This window comes from Ursus maritimus, unplaced genomic scaffold (assembly GCF_017311325.1).
Source record: "Ursus maritimus isolate PB19 unplaced genomic scaffold, ASM1731132v1 scaffold_23, whole genome shotgun sequence".
NCBI lineage: Eukaryota > Metazoa > Chordata > Mammalia > Carnivora > Ursidae > Ursus > Ursus maritimus.
In genome coordinates, this window is record NW_024424786.1 from 21,035,481 (window position 1) to 21,055,769 (window position 20,289).

Consider the following 20,289-nt stretch of genomic DNA (forward strand, 5'->3'; position numbering starts at 1 on the left):
AGAGGGCCTTTTAGGCTTCTTAAAGAATCCGTGAACACAGAGAAACAAAGGATAGGGATTGAATTGATCATAGTAATGGTAGTCACAAAATAACAACAGTGATGATACTGGTATATAGAAAGGGTTTAGACAGGTCCCAGCACATGAGAAATGCTTTGTAACTGTGTGTTGGTTACAATTTCGCTCAATTCTCACAGCAACCCTAGGATGCTGATCCTATGATGAATCCATTCAGATCAGAATGTGGGGTCTGGAATGTGTCTAACTCGCCTAGAGTCACACAGTTAGTGACAGGAGGATCCTGCATTCACTCTGGTGTGAAGTCAGACAGAAGTTGAATAAGGTGCCGTACAATTCATTAATTAATTAATAAGGGGCCGCACAACTCCCATTACTCAGGCTGTGCAACACTGGTCAAGGTAACCCCTGTGCTTAGTTTTCACATCTGGAAAGTGGGGCTAAGAAAAGTACCTATTTCTGCTAGGTATTATTGAGACAAATAAGTCAGTTAATGCGTGTAAAGCAACTGGAACAGTATTAAGCATACAGCAGGAATTTGGCAAATCTTAGTCACAATTTAATGATAATTATGATAATAATTAGCTCCTCAGTAATAAATAGGTACAGTACAATAAAAGAGGTAGTATTGAGCATATAGCAAGAATTTCATAACTCCAAGTTATAATTTAGTAATAATTATTATTAGAATAATCGTCACCCCGGCAATGTTATATTTTGCTATTATACCATTCTTACTACCACGCAGAAAAGAATCCAAAAGAACTGATCATTTAAGCTTTGAGGTGGTCCGCTGAAGAGTAATTGACTGTTTCACCCACAACCTTCCCACACACATCGTTATCCGATGCTGACGAGGCCGCTGAAGAATGAAAGAAACGCGGAGAATTGGTGTCGCCTGTCACAGAACACCCTCCTGACTGTTTGTCTAGATGAGGTAACTGCACAGCTGTCAGAAGTCGTTCCATAGGCCTCACTCCTGACTCGTAATTGCCCTGCGTCTCCTGGGATTCGATGCTAAATCGTGAGGAGTTTTGGTGTCAGTGAACAGGAAACCTTGATCCTCACCCTTCATCCCTGCGGCGAAGTGAGCACACATTTCGCCCCGTGATTCATCCCATCTCCTAGACTCCTTTCCTTCACGGGCTCAGTGGAAAGGACATTGCCCACATCACTGGCATCATCGTACAGAAGCATGAACTGTGTTTTTAGAGCAAGGATGCTCATTCTGCTAAAAATTCTAGGAGACCAGGGCAGATCCTAATGTTTACTCCCAAGAGGCACATCCTGCTTTAGACATTACCATTTATTAAATTGTGAGCGAGCACAGAGGGATCTAAAAGACGCGACCCGTATTTTCTAAACGTATCACATCGTGTGTGACTGTACATTTTCATAGCAAATATTCAGAAATCTAGGATTGCCTGGGAAGTTGAAGAATCATTACAATAAACATACACACACACACACCCCACACACAAAACTTCACGAGCATCCTATCCATGTTTTAAAAGTACAACAAAGCAAAGCCCGGAACGAGCCAAGTCTAGTAAATATGGTTCATGAAATCATGAGGGACGTCTTGATCTGAGCCCCTGAGCTCGCCTGCTCACTCCTGAGGCTCGAGCAAGAATTACTACCAGCACATCGCAATGCTCGGTTCTATGGAGATAAAAAATGAGTCAAGAACAGATTGTTGCCCTTGTAAAGTGGGAGCAGGGGCCAAGGAAAGGAAGAGGAGAAAAACAAAAGGTAGAATTTTAGTGGAAGGCACCCCACAGAAGTAAAAGAAGATCAGAGGCGGGTTGGGGACGGTGGTAGGACGGGAACACACAGAGACAGGGAATTTGTAACCCAGTATTCCTGTGGCAGATAGGACACAAATGTCACCTGGTCTAATAACGGTTTTCTTTTTCTGTAGGCGGGCGTACCAGACCATCATAGAGGTCTGGAACAAAGGCATGTAAGTCTTTCCATCTGAGAGATATGGGACACTAGAAGGTTCTAGGGGTAGTACAGCTTCCTCGATGAAGGAGTGGACGTTCATGCTCTCCCGGGCTGCCCTAGAGTTCGGAACCACTGACCATAAACAGACGTGAAATGAAGTGGAGACGATATTGCTCAGATAATTCATACAAAAGCCATCCACCCATGCATCAAGGATGGCAAAATCCAGAGGTACTCCAGCTCTTCTCCCCCCGGGTATATAAGCTTAGGCAAATTAATTCAACTCAATACGCCTCAGTTGCCTTTTCTGGAAAATGAGAGTCTCGATGCCATCTTTGCAGAGTTATTGGGATTACAAGAGATAAGTATTAAGCACTTATCATGGCTCGTCACGGACATAAGGAAATCAATAATTGATAGCTTTTATTATTATACTGATCATGGTATTGTTAAAGAATCAAGATTTAGTGACTCTGGACCACAGTCTTCTCTTCTATTCAACTAGAGGGTGGAACCACATTTCCAAGAGTACTTAAATTCTAATGTGTCCTCTGTGATTTCACTTTTGCTTGCATGGCCTGAAAACTGCCTCTTTTTCCCTCTGAGTCATGAGTCTCTGATACGTTGCTTTTGGACACCAGAATATTAGAGTAGCAGTCCTTCCATACACCCTGGGTCAGGCCACACTATCCCTGGTATCTTGGACTTATCTCAATGTTTCCTGATATTGCTCAACTTCGGTCTTACTAGTTGGTTTTTCCAGCTTGTCCCTCTTTTTAATTTTTGTCGTTGTTTTTGTTTTCCCACTGGCAGGGATCGGCCAACTTTCTATGTGAAGGGTCAAACAGTAAACACTTCAGTCTTTGCAGGCTACACAGTCTTGGTCAGAACTACTCAACTGCCAGTTAGCACAAAGCAACCCTAGACGATATGCGAATGAATGGGTGTGGCTGTGTGCCAATAAAACTTGATCTATGGGCCCTGACTGTGAATTTCATATAATTGTCATGTGTGTAGAATATTATTCCTTTTGATTTTTTTTCCAGCAACATGAAAACATAAACCCACCCTTGTAGGTCACACCATGCAAGTAGCAGAAAGGATCTGACCTGAGGATGGGCCATAGTTTTCCAACCCATTTTTCAGGGAAAGCTCCCAAAAAGAGATTTTCATCCCTTTCTCAAAGTCTTTCTGGAGAGCTCCTTGCTTGGTCCATGGCCACCCACTCTCTCCTGCTAGGAAGGCTCCATTATCTTCCAAGGATCCCAAGACCTCCGACTCCCCCCTCCCACCACCACCACGCTGAAGTAAGAACAAACCCACTTACCACATGATCATGATCACTAACTTCATCACGATCTCGTTCAAAATGTTGAAGAAGTCCACCATCAGCTTGGCCTGCTCTCCCATCTTCCCCATGGCGATGCCAAAAGCAATGAAAAACCCTATCAGACCTGTTGGGTGAACCACATTACACAGAATGGCAGATTACACAATGTGTTTCTTCTCCCTCCTTCACCATTTCCGAAGTAGGGAGCCACCTTCTCACCTGCCTGTTGCCCTGTGAATTAGGCATTCGATTTCACATGGAAAATACCTTTCTCCTGGATAATTATGGCATCCCTTAACAATTCCCACAACAGCAAGTTGAACTGTCAGCCGTGTTAGTTCCTTGAAGAAAATGAATTCTGTTTCATTCCAAACTCAAAAGGACTCTCTTCTCTCTCCTCACTTATGAAATCATGGGTAAACAGATTCTATGGTACATAGATTAACGAAGGAAGGCTTGCTGGGACTTGGGGATTATCGTGCAGACTTTGGAGCCCACATTAGAACTGCAGAGACCAATTAGCCAATAAAATCTCTGCCAGAGTTATATGTATGTTAGTTTGGTGTTATTCCAAATTCATGCATAGCTGGTATGTTTCACTGTAGGAAAACCCTGAGCATAAAAGTATTTTTCTCTTGCTACATGCCTAACGTGAGAAGGAGGAAGAATGTTGAAAAGTCAAATGGAAAGCAATGAGAAGTCCAAAACAGTTGGGAAACCCCAACTGACCCAGTTCGTTTGGATTTAACCTGTTATCTATTAATTCTTCATCATTCTTTTCATGGTCAAAATGGTTAGAATGTTCCTTTTTTTTTTTTTTTACTGCTTTTTTTTTTTTATAGTATCATAAAGGCAGAACATAGACTTTGTAACTTCCTAGCCCCTCAGCCCTCTTCTCCCTTCACTTCACAGCACTTGACTTCCATCTAAATCCAGCCACAACACAGCCTCTAGGGTCAATTTTAACCCCAGGCTGGAAGGAGGTGAGGAGCTCTGTCCCCAACCAATGGCACTAGGTCCTGAACCAGCCCCAGCACCAACCTTGGGTCTTACCCCTGTGTTGTCTTTGCCTCATTCCCTCCACCTGAGTACCTGTCCTGGGAGGTTGCCATATACTTTGACTCCTCCAAGCTGGGCCTGGCTTCTCTCTCCCTCTACCACTCCTTCTCATTCTTGTCCTCAGAGTCTCACCCCAGCCTGAAGTCTCACCCAGGCCCGCCCAGGGACTGGGCCACTACATGGTTTACAGACATCCCCATTACTGCCTGTCTGGATTTCTGACTACCAGTCACTATATGCCCCCCATCCTGCTCCTGACCCATGATTGCCAATCCTGGGGCCCCAATTCTGACTACTTGCATGAATTGTCAATCAATGCTACTGTCCCCCTGGCCACAGGACCTTGCTTGCTCATCTGACATTTTCTCTGAAATGCAGTATGGCCCATCCTCTACACCCTCTCCTTCCTTCCTCTTCCCTACACCTGCCCTGTCCCAGTTTGGCCAGCCTAATTGCCAGTCCTCTCTGTTACATCGGGGTTCCTATTGTGTCCAGTTACACCTGGAGTCTTGAGTTATACTGGGCAAAGTACAACATTATAATTTGATTCTCTTAGGGATGAATTCTTTCTCTCTGAACCTCTGACTTTACCTTTTTCCCAGCTCCCTCAAAACCACCCACTTCCCCACACCAAGCACATATCAACTCAGATTGTTCAACTATCCTTCACTGGACCCTCTCTCTCTCCAGCAAAAAGAACCCAGCACCTGCACTCAGGATTGTTAATCCCTAGTAGTGAATACTTCTCCTTTTCAGCTCTCAGCCAAAAAGACTAGCAAGTGACTTACAAGTGAGTTTTTGGCCATAAAGACAGAGGCTTAGTGAAAATTAGTGACCAGGGAAGAGTGGCCTAGCTCTGCCATCATGTATGGAACCGAATTCGGGCTATTCCCTAGCCCTTCTCTCAAGCCCAGGGAGACGAGTCTTCTAGGTGTGTGGTGAGAAGTAATCTGTGAACATTCTGGCTGAGAAGAGCTAGTATGACCCAGTAAATTCCATTTGGAGATTTTAGGAGAAAAAACTCAAGGTCTCAAAGTCTCAAAGAGCTGGCATAAAAAAGTTCCCCTTGCAGGGTCAGCAGAAACTGGGCCACATCTAACAGTATGAGAGAGATGCTGGTAGGAGCAAACTCTCCCAGGAATTGATTTCATGGCTGGGGTTAGAGTAGGGCTTACAAGTGGTCTGGAGATTGCTGGGGAGAGAAATGAGTACTTCAAGAAGAGGGAAGCCAGAGCCAAGGTTCTGTCCTCACTTATTGAGATGCCTGATCATTGGGACTTTCCAAAACTAAAAAAAAAAAAAAAAAGAAAGAAAGAAAAAAGGCCACCTTCTCCACCCTTAGAAGACCAAGGGATTTGTACATGGGAAGTTTCTCAACAGTCTAACTTCCCTTGGCTTTCCAGAACTCAGTCTGCAGCTGCCCACCCTGTCCAGCTTCCATGTCATTTCCCCCTGTCAACATCGCCTCACTAAACTCACTTACTGGAACTGGGTTGGTTTGCTTGAACAAAGCCCCCTTAGACTTGGTCATTGGGGCTGAGAAAGGAGTGAGTTGTGTTGAAACTCCCCAGTGCCGCCCAGGGTCAACATGACTTCCCAGAATCCACCGAGAATCTGGAAACGACCATGAAAGTCTTCTGAATGATTCACCCCAAAGTTTTGGCCTCATTACTCATGGCCTTAACCTCCTCCAGGGTATGCAGAAGACTGTGGGTTCACTTTGCCCATGGGGCTTTGGGGACAGAGTATGATTGGGAAGGTCCTGAAAGGTTCACACATATCTGGGCAGTGGGTGAGACGGGGTGGATCCGGGTAGATGCCGAGGATATTGACGAGCTCCCCTCAGAGAAACTCACCCACTCTGTCCTCTCTCCTTCCTCGTATCGCCCCACATGGTTTGTCGACAATGTTCATTGATCTTCCATTGCCTGCCAAACCAGTCAGCTTATCTCCTCCCACGCTCTCACTTACTCAACCTGCTTCCCGCCAGGCCGAACTGAGAAGATTCCTCACTAAAGCTTCTGCTTTTCAGTGCTTAGACGATCCTTCTTCTCTGCCTCTTTCTCTCAACCATTCTGGGTAAGTTAGGTGTCAGGTTATCAAATTTAGAAGAAACAAACAAACAGGATACCCAGTTAAAATAAGAATTTCAGGTAAACAATGAATATATTTTATTTTAGGGTTAAGTAAGTCCTGTGCAATATTTGGGACATACCCTACGCTAAAATAATCATTCGTTGTTCATCTGAAATTCACATTTAACTGGACTTCCAAAACTTTATCCGACAACCCTACTAAGGACACAAGGGCCTCTGATCTCCTAGACAGCAAAGTGGAAGGACCACTGAGCTGATCCCCTTCTAGCCAGCTCTCCCTCAAATCCTTAGAAGTCTTGCTGGCATGGATCATTCTACCTCTCCCGCCCAGCTCCCCTGTTTCTCCCAGCTTAGAGCCAAATGTTCCTCTTCCTTGTGTAGGGGACACCACTCTAACAGTGGGTGTGGGGTATGTTGGAGAGAGGGCCCAGGGGCTGGAAGGGGAGTAAGCTGAGCAAACAGGAGCCACATGATGGGAGTCTTCGTTCTCTGCGAGCTGTTTTCTTTTTGAGCTTCTCAGCTCTCCATCCACCTTGGAGAGCGACCGTAGCTCGCACACGAAGAGAGCACGCGGCATAGGCTACATGCAATCTCATTTAATACCCATGAGGATCTACAAGAGAAATGCAATCCCATCCCCACTTTACAAGTGAAGCTTGAGAAGTGGAGCAACTTGGCCATAGTCAGCTCTCTGGTGAGTGGTCCATAAGGGATCCAAACCTGGTCTGCCTGCCAAGCCAAAGACCCAAAGCCATGGCAGGCTAGAAAGGCTCCAGGCTAAGGGAAAGGGCTCATTGGAATCCCAAAAAGTTAAACAAGATAATCTCCTTTGGATAACCTCCTTTTTGGCACCAACACCAACTTTACACTCCCGATAGCACTGTATTTGTGTAAAGACTGTGAAAGCCGGGGTGGGCTGCCCCTGTGCCTGGCACAGCACTAACACCCAAGGGCAACTCAAAAAATAAAAATAAACATAAACATAAACAATAAAATAAAGTAAAATAAAAGCTGAAAAAATGAAAAAACTGGATGTGTAACTTCTCGAACCAGACAATCAGAGAAAGTGGCTTATCAACACCACAGAGACTCAGGGAATGTGCCCAATGAAGGTTAGTCCCCTCTCTTTTCCCATAATCAACCCCTAGCTGCCTGCCCCCTCACGGTCCTGCTTGCCCCTGTCCCTCTTCCTTAATCCCTCAACTATCAGTCTCCACGACCCTCACATAGCTCTCCAGAGAGAGCCCCCGCTTCACCTACAGAACAGCAGAGCGGCTGGTTTTCTGAGAAGGGAGTGAGGGCTGCTGAGGGGCTGAGAAGCAGGAAGGGCTGCCATCGTCTCCCCGCTGAGCTGAACACCAGGTTGCCTACCTAAGACATTCATGCCGTCCTTGAACTCCAGGCCCTTCTTGATAACCACCTTCGTTTCCTCAGGCGCCTCCGTCACAGTGTCGTTCAGTAAGGAGATGACAGCGTTGGTGGCATTGCCCTCCTCGTCGGACGGAGGCGCCACCAGGACTTTCTTGGTCACCGTTTGAATCTAATGGAGTGGGGGAAATCGAAACACGAGAGGTTTGGTCGCCAAAAGTCTAGCCACTTTCACATTTTTAAAGTTCCCAGTATGTTAAAAAAATAATAATTAAGAAATGTCAAAACAAGATTACAAAAGTTGGGGAATATTTTATATGTCTCTGCTTAACAAAGTGGTGTTTTATTACACAAATACAGTGGGAAACAATTGTCCTCATCACACGATTATTACAGGATTTATAACTTTCATTTGTATTGTAGTGTGATCCAGTAATGGGACACAAATTTCAAGGTGGGGGACAGACGTCTACTTCTTATATTCCCATGACGGTAGCCCTGCATCTTGGACATAACACCCAGGATCCAACATGGACACGCTTCATTATTGCGAACCCCGTTGGATGACCCTTCTTGCCCCTTGGGAGGGGCCCTGGATCTGGTCAGGAGTAGGAGAGTAAGGGTCTTGGCAGGGATCAGGTGAGACCTCATGGTCCACCTGGTTTGCTCCTTCCTGCCTGGTATGTGTCCGGCAGAGTCTTCACAGACTGACTCTCATTTGGCCTCCTTCCAGAGTCACGCTCTGCTGGGCACCTCCATCCGCCAGATGTACTAGCTGCCAGCAGCTGCCGTGATGGGGATGTTGGCTTATATTTCAGATTAAAATGTAAGGAGAGAAGACACCCACTCCTTCTAGGCAGTGATGCCAAGCCTTGCTCAATGTTTCCCAAGCATCTCTGTGCAAATGGCCTCCCAAGAACCCCTCATGCTATTCCTCGACATCTGTGACATCCATTCTATTTTTAAGGTGCCAGGCACCCTGCATGCAGAGTGCTGCGAAAATTCACATCTGAGTCTAGAGAAACAATACCTCCAAGGGCATTAAAATAGAACTCATGCAAAATCCTAGAATGTCAGTGCTGGTACGTAGTAGGCGACAGATGGCTGAACCCTGAATAGATATGGAAGAGGAGGCATGGGGAACTCAAATGACTTGTCAGTCAACATAGAGCTTTTGGCGGAGCTGGGACTTGAACTCAGAGGGCCTGAGCACCACTGAATTCTTCTAGTCCCTAGGCTCCATGGACCCAATCCACTGAGGCTGGGCCTAACGTGAGCAATGCCAAACTGAACAGCTATCCAAAGTGGGAGAGAAGCAGGATGTGCTCTGTTCTAGGCTGACCACAGGCACCTGTGCAGGGAGGGCGGAAGCTCAGGCTGAGTGTGCAAGGGGAGAACACGGAGCTCATGGCCCCCTTGGTCTGGGCAACATTGGCATGAAGAAAGGACGCAGGAATGATCAGAAGGGAAGCTTCCATGAGCAACAGAGTCACACTCCTAGGGGAAATGGGAGGACCAGAAGCCAACTGTAGAGCTATCCTGGGAATGCTAAAGCAGCCCAGGTTTGAGTTCAAAAGACTCCTGGCCATGGTGCTAAATAAACGGTGGCTCTCAGGGTCACGTGGGCAGCCAGGTGCTTCATGTTTGACGTCGATTATCTCTTGTCAACAGCAGCCCCTCAAGGCTCGCAGGGCTAACTGACTGCAGGGCGGACGGCGAGCTAGTTGTGGAAGCAGGATGCAGGAGGAGTTATGTATGACTCCAAAATCAGCTCACAAACGGCACGGGCCAGTGGCTTAAGTTGCAGGCAAGTGATAGGGTTACTGGAACGCAGGCCTCGTCTCTGGCCTGAGTTCTTGATCCGAGCCTATTTGGTCTGGACAACCCCATCTGGGTGCCAACTCCAGTCTCCCCAAGACCAAACCACCAGGGTCTCTCACCTTAGAACCTGCAAAAGCCTGCTCATTGCCATTCCCACCCCCCTTCTAGTCTACCTGCTACCACCAGGTAAGTCTAGCTACCCAGAGCTCTGTCCACCACCAGAGTTGCCAGGTTAATTTCTTAAGAATAGAAAACAGTTGTCTCCCTGCCTCAAACTCTCTTGGAGTAAGTACCCGAGTCTGACCCTGGCCTACCAGGTCCTGCCTGAGCCAGGCTTTTCTTCCCACCCACCCCCAACCCCGTTCCCTCCAGCTTCCACACGCGCTGGCCTTCCTTCCCTCCGGAGCACCTGGGCTGGGCAGGCTCTGCCCCCAGGCCTCAGCCTGGCTCGGTGCAGTCCCTCCCTGTTTCAGCGCGGGCATCTCTCTCAGTTACTGCAGAGTCCACCATCCTGCCCCCAGAGCTCAGAGAGTACTTACCTTAATTTTTTAAATAGCTTGTGTAGTTACCTGACGTTTGCTCTGGTCTGCGTACCCGCCCCCCCACCCCCGAATGTAAGTAAGGTCCATTGGGCAGGGACCCTGATTGTCTCACTGCCTGTGGCGTCCTGGGCACCGTGGAGAGCCTGGCACCCAGGAGGTGCTCACAAATACGGATGGATGAGCGAACACAGATCACCGGATTCCCCGGAAGAGAACACCCAGTGGTCCCTATTCCTGGGTCTGACTACAGGTGGTTAGGCGGCAGCTTACTGCCCGTTGCTCTCCTGGAAACCTCAGCCTGGTCCACCTGCCTGCTCTGTAAGACGCAGGGCCTGGCGCCTGGGGGAAGGCCGCCTCTGCTCTGAGGACATGCACCTTCCTCCTTCCATCCCTGGGTCTCACTCTTGGCGTGAAGCCCCCTCACACCCCAGACAGGCTTTTTGTCGTCACTTCCAGCTGCCTCCCAAGGGCACAGAAGGCACGTCCTGGGCACCCTTTCTCTCTGGTAATGCGATGTCACTGCACAACGATTCCCTTTCTCCGAGCCCTCTTCAAGGTCCCCCTGAGCCCACGGATTGCTCCTAGTTTAAGACCCCTTTCCTCTAGGCTGCCCGAAGTCCAGCTTAAGGAATCTGCATGCCCCCTCGCCCTGAGGGAAATAAACGATCTACACAGGGGCGGCTGGGTGGTGCAGACGGTTGAGAATCTGACTGCTGGTTGGCTCAGGTCATGATCTCAGGGTCGTGACACAGGACACCGTGTCGGTCCCCCCTCTCAGCGCAGGAGTCTGCTTGAGATTCCCTCTCCCTCTCCTTCTGCCTCCTGCTCTCTCTCTCTCTCTCTCTCAAATAAATAAGTAAATCTTTAAAAAGGAATTCTAGGGGCGCCTGGGTGGCACAGCGGTTAAGCGTCTGCCTTCGGCTCAGGGCGTGATCCCGGCGTTACGGGATCGAGCCCCACGTCAGGCTCCTCCACTATGAGCCTGCTTCTTCCTCTCCCACTCCCCCTGCTTGTGTTCCCTCTCTCGCTGGCTGTCTGTATCTCTGTCGAATAAATAAATAAAATCTTTTAAAAAAATAAAAAATAAATAAAAAGGAATTCTACACAATTTTCCCGCTGATTGTCCTAACTCAAAGGGACAGTGACCCTGGGCTTCGCTGGGGGACTAGGGGTTCATTCCTCATAGGAATGTTGCCAGCGGAGGGGTGGGGCAGGGAATGGCTCACCCCTTTTCTACAGTGACCCTGCCACGGGCAGCTCCTGCCGAGACTGCCCACTGACCAGACAGGTCACCGAGCGTGAGCACGGCTCACCCCAGACCAGAGCAACAGCTCCGGGTGCCCGCCTGCTTCAGTCCTGCCTGGCCGACTGTGACGAGGGGGACTCCGTGAATGGACCATGGTCACGACAGGGCCCAAGACGGAGGCCCCCGTCCCTGCCTCCCCAGTTCCACAGCTACACTTCCAGAGTGCTCTTTTCAAAATGTTAACAGCGGACTTGACACCCAGGTGTGTCCATCTCCCCAAAGCAGGCAAATGCATCTTTCTACGTAGGCTGGCAGAAGGGCAGGCCCACTCTGCAGACCGAGCGCCAGGAAGCACCCTCCCGGCCTGCTGCTCTTCACGCCCCAGCCAACCTCCTCGGCTGAAATGGTTTCTTTGACTTTTGTTATTACTTTAATGGAGACTTTTTGTTTTGCTTCTTATTGGTTTTTTTTTTAATTTAATTTTTAATTTTTATTGACGTATAGTGGACGCACAAGCTTACATTAGTTTCAGGAGTACGACACAGCGACTGGACCAGTCAGTACATCATGCCCTGCTCACCCCAAGTGAAGATGCCGTCTGTCACCACACAACACTATTACGGTCGCATTGACTATATTCCCTCTGCTGTGCCTTTCGTCCTTGTCTCTTGTTCATCCCATGACTGGAAGCCTGTGTCTCCCACTCCCCTTCACCCGTTTTGCCCATCCCCCACCTCCTTCCCTCTGCCAACCATCCATTTGTTCTCTGTATTTATGTCTGCTTCTGCTTTTTGCTTATTTATTTGCTTATTGTCTTGTTTTTTAGATTGCACCCCTAAGTGAAATCATATGGTATTTGTCTTTCTCTGACTGACTGATTTCACTTAGCCTCATACCCTCTGAGTCCATCCATGCTGTTGCAAATGGTGAGATGCCATTCCTTTTGATGGCTGAGTAATATTCCATCGTGTATATACACATCTTCTTTATCCATGAAGTGCTTTTCTTTAACATAGTTCCGTGCTCTAAGCGCCAGCAAAGTGGCACCGGAAATCAGAGAGCACATCCTAACCCAGACTCATTCGTGTGCAGCAATGGCTGGCAACAGCATTCGGGGGGCAGCTGGGAATGCAGCCTTTTCCTCTAGGCCGTCTGTTTCCTAAGCTCATTCTTCTGTGATGCCCTGGAAATGGCTGGAGCACGTTCTTTGGTTCTAGGTGACTTCCCACCTGGGCTCATGAGCACCAGAGTATATTCTAACTTAACCTGAACTTGGGGCTAGACAACAGCCTGGTGAGGGGGGCCTCCGCAGCTCTCTCAGTGGTTCCACTCAGCAGAATCATCCATTTTTTTTTAATTATAAGTTTTAAAAAAATTGATCTGCCTGTATGCAGTTGGTAGGAGTACACATTACTACAAACTTTTGTAGAACCATTCTGCAACATCCAGCAAATCCAATTTAAAACTCTTTGGCAAAGCATTAGCACCCAGGAATTTAATTTTTAGAAATACTACACAATCATGAAAAGAGAGAGAGATGATGGTAAAGTCCTGTTAAATAAAAAGCAAACGCAACGCAGCACGTGTAATGCGCTACCTCTTCGGCTGACCTTTTTTTTTTTTTTTTTAGATTATGCACACATGTGGGGCAGTCGGTTGAGCGTCTGACTCTTGGTTTTGGCTCAGGTCATGATCTCAGGGTTGTGAGATCGAGCCCCACTTCAGGCTCTGAGCTGAGCACAGAGTCTGCTGGGGTCTCTCTCCCCTCTCTGCTCCTCCCTGTACTCTCACACTCTCTCTCACACTCTCTAGCTTTCTCTTGCTCTAAAATAAATAAATAAATCTTCAAAAAAAAAAAGATTATGCACACATGCATACCACATATGTGGAAGCAAACAAAATTCCCACCATGATGTTCTAGGGAAGGGAAGTGAGGACTTGATCCCGTAGGTTCACCTACACTGTTTAAATTTTTTACAACCCTCATGTATTACTTCCGCAATTTGAAAAATACCCACTCCCTGGGCCCACCCTAGAGATTCTGATTCTGTAGGGCATGTGTATTTTTAAATCTACCCCATTTGTTCTGCTATAGTACCGACACTCTGGCCCACTGGGCACTCTAGAGGGCTGTCAGCAAAAGTGATAAAAACGTGCCCTTGGACAGCACACTGAGGGGAACCAAAAACAAGTGAAGAGGTAACAGGGAAAAAAGAAAAAGAAAAAAAAAGACAAGAAAGGAGAATCCCAGAGCAAAGAGATGCTAAGTGAGCTGGAAAAAAGAAAAGGAAGGTTAATAACAAAAATGAAAACAAAAGAAAACAAAAACATGACTTTAATCCCAAAATCCTGCTCCAAATCATCTCATACAAGCTCTAGAGAGAGATAATTAAATATAAGAAAACTGCTCCCAGAGCCGGTTCACTGAAACACTCTGTAAGTGTTTATCTTGATAACTTAGGAGGCTGGCGGGGCAAGAGCATAGGAACTTTGGGTTACCTGTTGAAAACAGGCTTGGACCAGGTTTTCAGGAAAGAGATTTCGAATAAGGTCCAGGAAGGCATCCAGGCTGGACACTTCATCGTTCTTCTTTCCAGGCCCCAGCTGCTTCTTGAGTTTGGGGTTCCCTGGGTGGATAGCCAAGACCAGGATGACCCCCAGCACCGCGGCGATGATGGTTGTGGACATGTAATACACCATGGCTCTCGTGCCTAAGCGCCCACTGGCTTTAGCATCCAGGCCTGACAACCCTGGATTGGAAAGACATTGGAAGGATTAATCCTGTGATGTCTCTGTTAACTCCCCATCTCTGCACACCGATAACATGGCTTTGTACTACTCAGATGCATTCACGGTTGATTAAACCTCCTCTTACTGAAGATTTCAACCCTACAGTTTCCAGTTCTATTCTCCAACGACATTTTTGAGATTCTAGAGAACTGGGGAGAGTTGAAGATCTCTTGTTTAGAGTGTATAAACCTGATCTCTCTTGTTCAAAGTTTATAAATTGATCGGTGACTACTTTTCGTCAGTCTGCAATAGGAGTTAAAGTTGAATATATCCCATTTTTAATTCTGAGATGATGTCCTTCCCACTTATTTGGTATTAAGATATCCTTTCTTTATGAAGTGATGGTGTTAGTATATGCTGGTTTCTACATTTTTTTTAATGTCCTCACTTAAAAAAATGAAAAGCTGGTAGCCCTGGTGATTGATATCAAGAGTCTAGCATAGTAATCTAGGCAGCCCTCATTCTTCTGAGCTGAAGCACGGTGGAGACCTACATCCCCACCTAGTGCAGGGATTAGAGGACACAAAGGTGGGACTTCATCTATACTGTGGGGGGTCCTGTGATTGTTAGAGGAAATTCCAAGTCAAGTCACAAAAACTCCTACCTTCGCTGGGTTTTTTCCCAGTTGTTTCTTCAATTTTTCTACTTCCTGGTTTCAGTTTCTGCTTTTACTAGACAGAGAGATTGTAGCCCTTGCTGTGAGGAGGAAGTCATTGGTGTAAACTTTCCTGAATTGAGCTGACCCATATATGAGCCACTTCTCCTTACAACCTGAAGTCAGATTCTGGCCAACAGATGCTCAGTTTTCTTGCCAGCTTGTCCAGTCCATGGTCTGCTAAATGGGCATGGGGAATATTTTCTCTGGTTTGCAAAGGAGCCTTTAAGGTGAAAGCACAGTGTCACTCAGTCTGGGGCTGAATGATGAAACCTTGCGTTCACCAGGCTCGCTGGTCGACCAGTGATCAGACTCTAGAACAGCCTGGCTTAGCATCTGAATCTCTTGGTGTTTCCAGAGCCTCACGTCCTTCATAAGGTGAAGAGTGCAGAGGGGTGGTTTTCTCAAGGTCGCCCGGATGGCACCCAAATATCAATCAAAGCCTCACTTTCACCCTTAACTCAGAGCTCAGTCTCGAAACTACATCAATTTATATCCTATTCGACCAATGTTCTTTAGTAAGGAAAAAACTGCCAGTATAAGCCCATAGGAGCAAACAAGTTCTTTCAAATAAAACAATTCTTTCAGCCCCAAATAAACGAACAGGATCTACATATTAAGGGTGCTTTTCTTCCAAAGACCTCTAAGGGTTTCATATCTAGTCTTTATTTAAAGAGTTAAGAGAAAATTTCCTTTTCTATTTGTTACTTTAATTTATCAGTATCTGAACAAAGTACAATTTGGAAAAGGAGACAAGTATGCATTCGAAATTGAAATCACTATCATTAGCACGACTTTTAACATGTGGCTGTCTCCTTTTTATCCTTTACTGCTAGACAGACAGATGGCGGGACTGACCAATAGACGGAAAACTTTTTTTAGGATTGATAATCCCCGTGGGAGAGACAGGAAAACCAAGGCTCTGAAATAAAATGACACAATCACATTCATTCATTCGACCAAATTGAGCGTCGCTGGTCAATCCACAAGCCAGAGCGGGAGTGAGCTCCCCGGGGCCGGGCGGCAGAGAGGCGGTCCTACCTGTGATTAAGCTGGAGATGATGAGGGGGAGGATGAGCATTTTCAGCATCCTCATGAGTATATCCCCCGGGAAGGCTATCAACATGACCACATCGGGGTGGAGAGGAGATGCCAAGCGAAGAAGCCCTCCACATACCGCCCCCAGGATGACACCTAGAAGGGAGAGGGGGAAGGATCTGAATTGATGTTTCACCTTAGTCAAATGAGGAGCTCTAGGGATTCAGTGACCTTGACCTTTCTCCTACCTTCCATTATGAGATGATGAATAACATGTCCTGAAAATACTATTAGAGGATACTGTTCACTTGTACCATCAGAGATTGTCAGCAGAAATAATTCCTCACCTAGTGCCAGATATTGCTTTCCCCTCTCCCAGCCTAGGCCTGGCCAGTGGCATGGTGCTTAATGTATTTCTTCCCTTTCAAACTGCATACCAGATAAAATGAACATTCGATTTACCAAGCTGGTGTGAGTTTCCTCTGTCCTTCTATTTTCTTTGGCTCCCAATGATTTCCCCACAGCTCATTCTCAAGACGTTTTGTCCTTGATTTCTATGTTCTCCTACATAATCTCGAGACTTGCTTTTATGGGAGACTTTTATGGGAGATTAGGGGGCGTCTCTGAAAGTATATAATTTGGGAAGAAACAATTTGGGCAGAGTTGCTGGCAGAAGCCTTTCACTTTGCATACTCGGGGATTCCACGAAACAAACTGGGTATCTGCAAACAGGCAGCCGACATAAAAGATGCTTGTAGAAACGACAGATCAGGTCATAGCACCACAGGCTGGGGGGTGGGGGAGGAGTGCCTAGCTCCATGGGCTGTGGTGGTAACTCCAGGGAGGTGAAAGGAACACTGCAGCCAAGAGCCTGAGCCTTTTTTTTTTTTTTACTTCTACAGGAGAAAAACATACTTGTTGATGACCTACGATGAGTGAAATTTCTTTATGTGGAAGGTAAGCCTTGGAAACTCCTACCACACCTCTGTCTTCTTTCATTATGTGAACTGGACTGTGGCAAGCCCACAGTTCTGACCCTGGTCCACTGACGTCCAAGATGACGGACTCAACTGAGAAGCCAGGGAGCTGAGTGAGTGGGGCAAGTGTTGGAGGTGAGGAGCTGTTCATTGTTTCTGTGTAGCCTAAGAGAGAACTGAAGAGCAAGGGGGGATCAAGAGAGGAAATGGGTGTGGTTGTCATCTTAAAACCCTGCCATTTGCCCCATTTCCAATTGAACCCTGGCTGAAAACCTAAGAGCAAGATTGTGGCAACAGTCACAGCAAAGGACAACCGCAGCCTGGGCGAGGGCTGAAGCAGAGGAATCAGACTTTGGAGATGGAGCCAGAACAGATCAAGGCTTCCGGATGAACGTCCTGCGCCCTGACCTCCTTAGCTAATGTGCTAAGCGAATCTAAGGGAATGAGGTGTTTGTGGGCTAGACCTCGCAAGCCCTCTCCGCGGGTTCTCAGCACCTGCTGTCTTTATCTTCAGGCAGGTTCCCCTCTACATGTGGTAGGCCAGTCATCTGCTTAGGAACCACCAGAAGGTTTGTTAAGATGCAGATTCCAAGGCCTCACCGCAGATGGCCCAAAGTCTCCGTGCGTCGGGCCTAGGAATCTGCATGTTAACATACTCACGAGAAGTTGTAAGACCCACTAGAACCCCGAGGAAGGAAATGCATGGCTGGGGCAGGCGAGGGGAAGATTATGTCACCAAGGCAGGCACGTCTGGGCAAAGGAGGCCTTAGGAGGGCATGAGGCTTCCTTCCGGTGGGAGGGCTGGCTGGGGGACCCGGCTTCCCCACAGAGCCAGGAGAGAGCCGGGGAGGAGGGGCGGCACCTGTCACCTACCGAACACAGTCAGTGTGAGCAGGAGATTCTTCCCCAGCTTGTCACACAGACGCAGGCCTAGATGCCGCCGCTTCGGCTCGTCCGGGCTGAGATGGCTGTCGTGCATTCGCACTTCCACCTGCTTGGGCATGTTGGCACTGCAATAGGAGCACAGGGGTGGTGAGAGCCTGCTGGCTGCCGCCCGCATACAGTCGGAGGCGCTCCGGTAATAGCGGGTGAGACAGGCCTCCCTCAGGCACAGTGGGGTATCATCTGGAACCACTGGTAGGAAAATAAAAACCAGAGCAACTCAGGGTACTCAGAGTTCCAGTGTACCTGTAAGGAGGACACCAGGACACAGCCAACACCTATGTGCCAGGCAAGTCTCTCCCCACCATCTTGGATCGTCATGGGAAAGAAAAGGCCTACCAGCTCGGGGCGCCTGGGGGGCTCGGTCAGTGAAGCATCTGCCTTCAGCTCAGGTCATGATCCCAGGGTCCTGGGATGGAGCCCTGTCTTCGGCTCCCGCTCAGCGGGGAGTCTGCTTCCCCTTCTCCCTCTGCCCTTCCTCTTTGCGCTCTCTCTCTTTCTCTCTCTTTCTCTGTCTCAAATAAATAAATAAATAAAATCTTAAAAAATAATAATAACACAAGCAGTGGGGAGGTTTATTCCTAAGAGTTGCCCACCACAGTAACTCTGAGAGGCAAGAATCTCTGGCCCATTTTCCAGAAAATAACTTGCTCGGGGTCACAAGGCTAAAAGAAATAGAGATATAAACCCAGATCTGTCTGCCTCCAAAACCTGAGATCTTTCGTTCTTGTATCAGTGGCAAAAAGGTGACTTCTGAATGATCTAAGGTCAGAGTGTCAGGGTAAACAGAAGGGGGAGTGAAGCATGAGAGACTATGGACTCTGGGAAACAAACTGAGGGCTTCAGAGGGGAGGGGGGTGGGGGAATGGGATAGGCTGGTGATGGGTGTTAAGGGGGGCACGTACTGCATGGTGCACTGGGTGTTATACGCAACTAATGAATCATCGAACTTTACATTGGAAACTAGGGAAATACTGTATGGTGACAAACATAACATAATAAATTATTATAAAAAATACTTCAAAAAAAATAAAAATAAAATAAAATTCCATTTTCATTGGTCAAAATACAATCAGGACCTAAGTCATGCTACATGAAAATGCCTCTGAGCTGAAGCCGTCCCATCCTGGTCATGGAAAAGTCATAAATGTGGGTAGGCCAAGCTTTGCCTCTCTTTTGGAAAGGATGGTTTACCTAGTTTTTAAAAAATTCAATCTCCTGTGGTTTTTAAAAGGTCATTTGCATTATCAGGACTCTGCTAAGCTGTCCAAGTCATGCTACTCAGAGTTAAAGAAGGATGGCTTTAAGAAGCACATGAGTACTTTCATCCCTCAATGCAGCCCAGCCCTTTTCCAGATAAACCCCATGGGAACCCAAGCTGTGGTGAGGGTCTGCAGTGAACGCCTTGCTGGGGTAATAAGCACGCTACCTCTTCTTCCATCTTTGCCATTTGCCAGGCCAATAAGATTTCAAATTTAAGCTTGGAGATTGACATACACAGGCCTTTTTTTTTTTTTTTGACTTTGACAACTTAAGACACTTTTGTTAGCTGCTATTGACAATCACCATCATGTGATTACAAATTTTTTTTAAAGATTTTATTTATTTATTTATTTGACAGAGAGAGAGAGAGAAAGAGCGAGCATAAGCAGGGGGAGCTGCAGGAAGAGGGAGAAGCAGATTCCTCATGGAGCAGGGAGCTGGAAGCAGGGCTCAATCCCAGGACCCCAGGATCATGACCTGAGCTGAAGGCAGACACTTAACCAACTGAGCCACCCAGGCACCCCTGATTACAAATTTTTTAGCAGTCTTTAACACCTAGAAAGACAGGTCGCAGTCTCCGAATAAATGGCAGCGCCTTCTAAGATGGGAGGGTACCGTTAGCCTTACACATTCTCGCCACAGACTGGAAAAGCCTTCTTTCGGAACCAATATTAACCTGCAGACCAGTGGTTTGGAATCACTGGTTATAATAGAAATTGCATGGGTTTTGGAAACAGGGAACCTGGGATTCAAATCATGCCTCTATCACTCGCTAGCTGTGTGGTATGCAGAAAGGAGGCCTTGCTGCCTAGTTTGTGGAAATTAAACATGATCATGTACGTTAGAGGCCTGGCATGGCACCTGGGCAGATAGTACCTTTATGCAGGGAGCGTGGAGACCCACAGTCCTCATCGAGTTCATGACAAGGGTGACACATAACTCAGGAGACCTACCTATTTGCACCACCATTCCCACAAGACACCAAGCTTAGCTTCCAGAGTCTCAGATTGGAGACCAAGGACCCAAACACAACTACTTACTTTTTCGTAACAGGCTGCTTAATATACTTGCTATCAAAATGCTTTGAAATTAGGAATGATGCTTCATGGTCTGGTTAGAATACCCAATTGAAAATATTAGTCCAAAATATAAGCATCTTGGCCTCCCCTTAGTGGCCTAATTATCTACTCATCTGGT

At 47.1% G+C, this 20,289-nt stretch overlaps 1 protein-coding gene across 1 annotated transcript in view; it reads right to left on the reverse strand.

Annotated features, from left to right (window-relative positions):
• The window catches only part of SLC1A2 (solute carrier family 1 member 2), a 48,051-nt gene extending 29,898 nt beyond the window's left edge, over window positions 1-18,153 (reverse strand). Inside the window, exons 1-5 of the mRNA XM_008686803.2 lie at window positions 17,761-18,153; window positions 15,914-16,066; window positions 13,927-14,177; window positions 7,822-7,990; window positions 3,293-3,419 (exon numbers count right to left, since the gene is read on the reverse strand). Coding sequence (XP_008685025.1) covers window positions 3,293-3,419; window positions 7,822-7,990; window positions 13,927-14,177; window positions 15,914-16,066; window positions 17,761-17,947 — 887 coding nt within the window. The 5' untranslated portion in view covers window positions 17,948-18,153. The remainder of the gene's footprint in view (window positions 1-3,292; window positions 3,420-7,821; window positions 7,991-13,926; window positions 14,178-15,913; window positions 16,067-17,760) is intronic.
• Window positions 18,154-20,289: the final 2,136 nt, after the last annotated feature.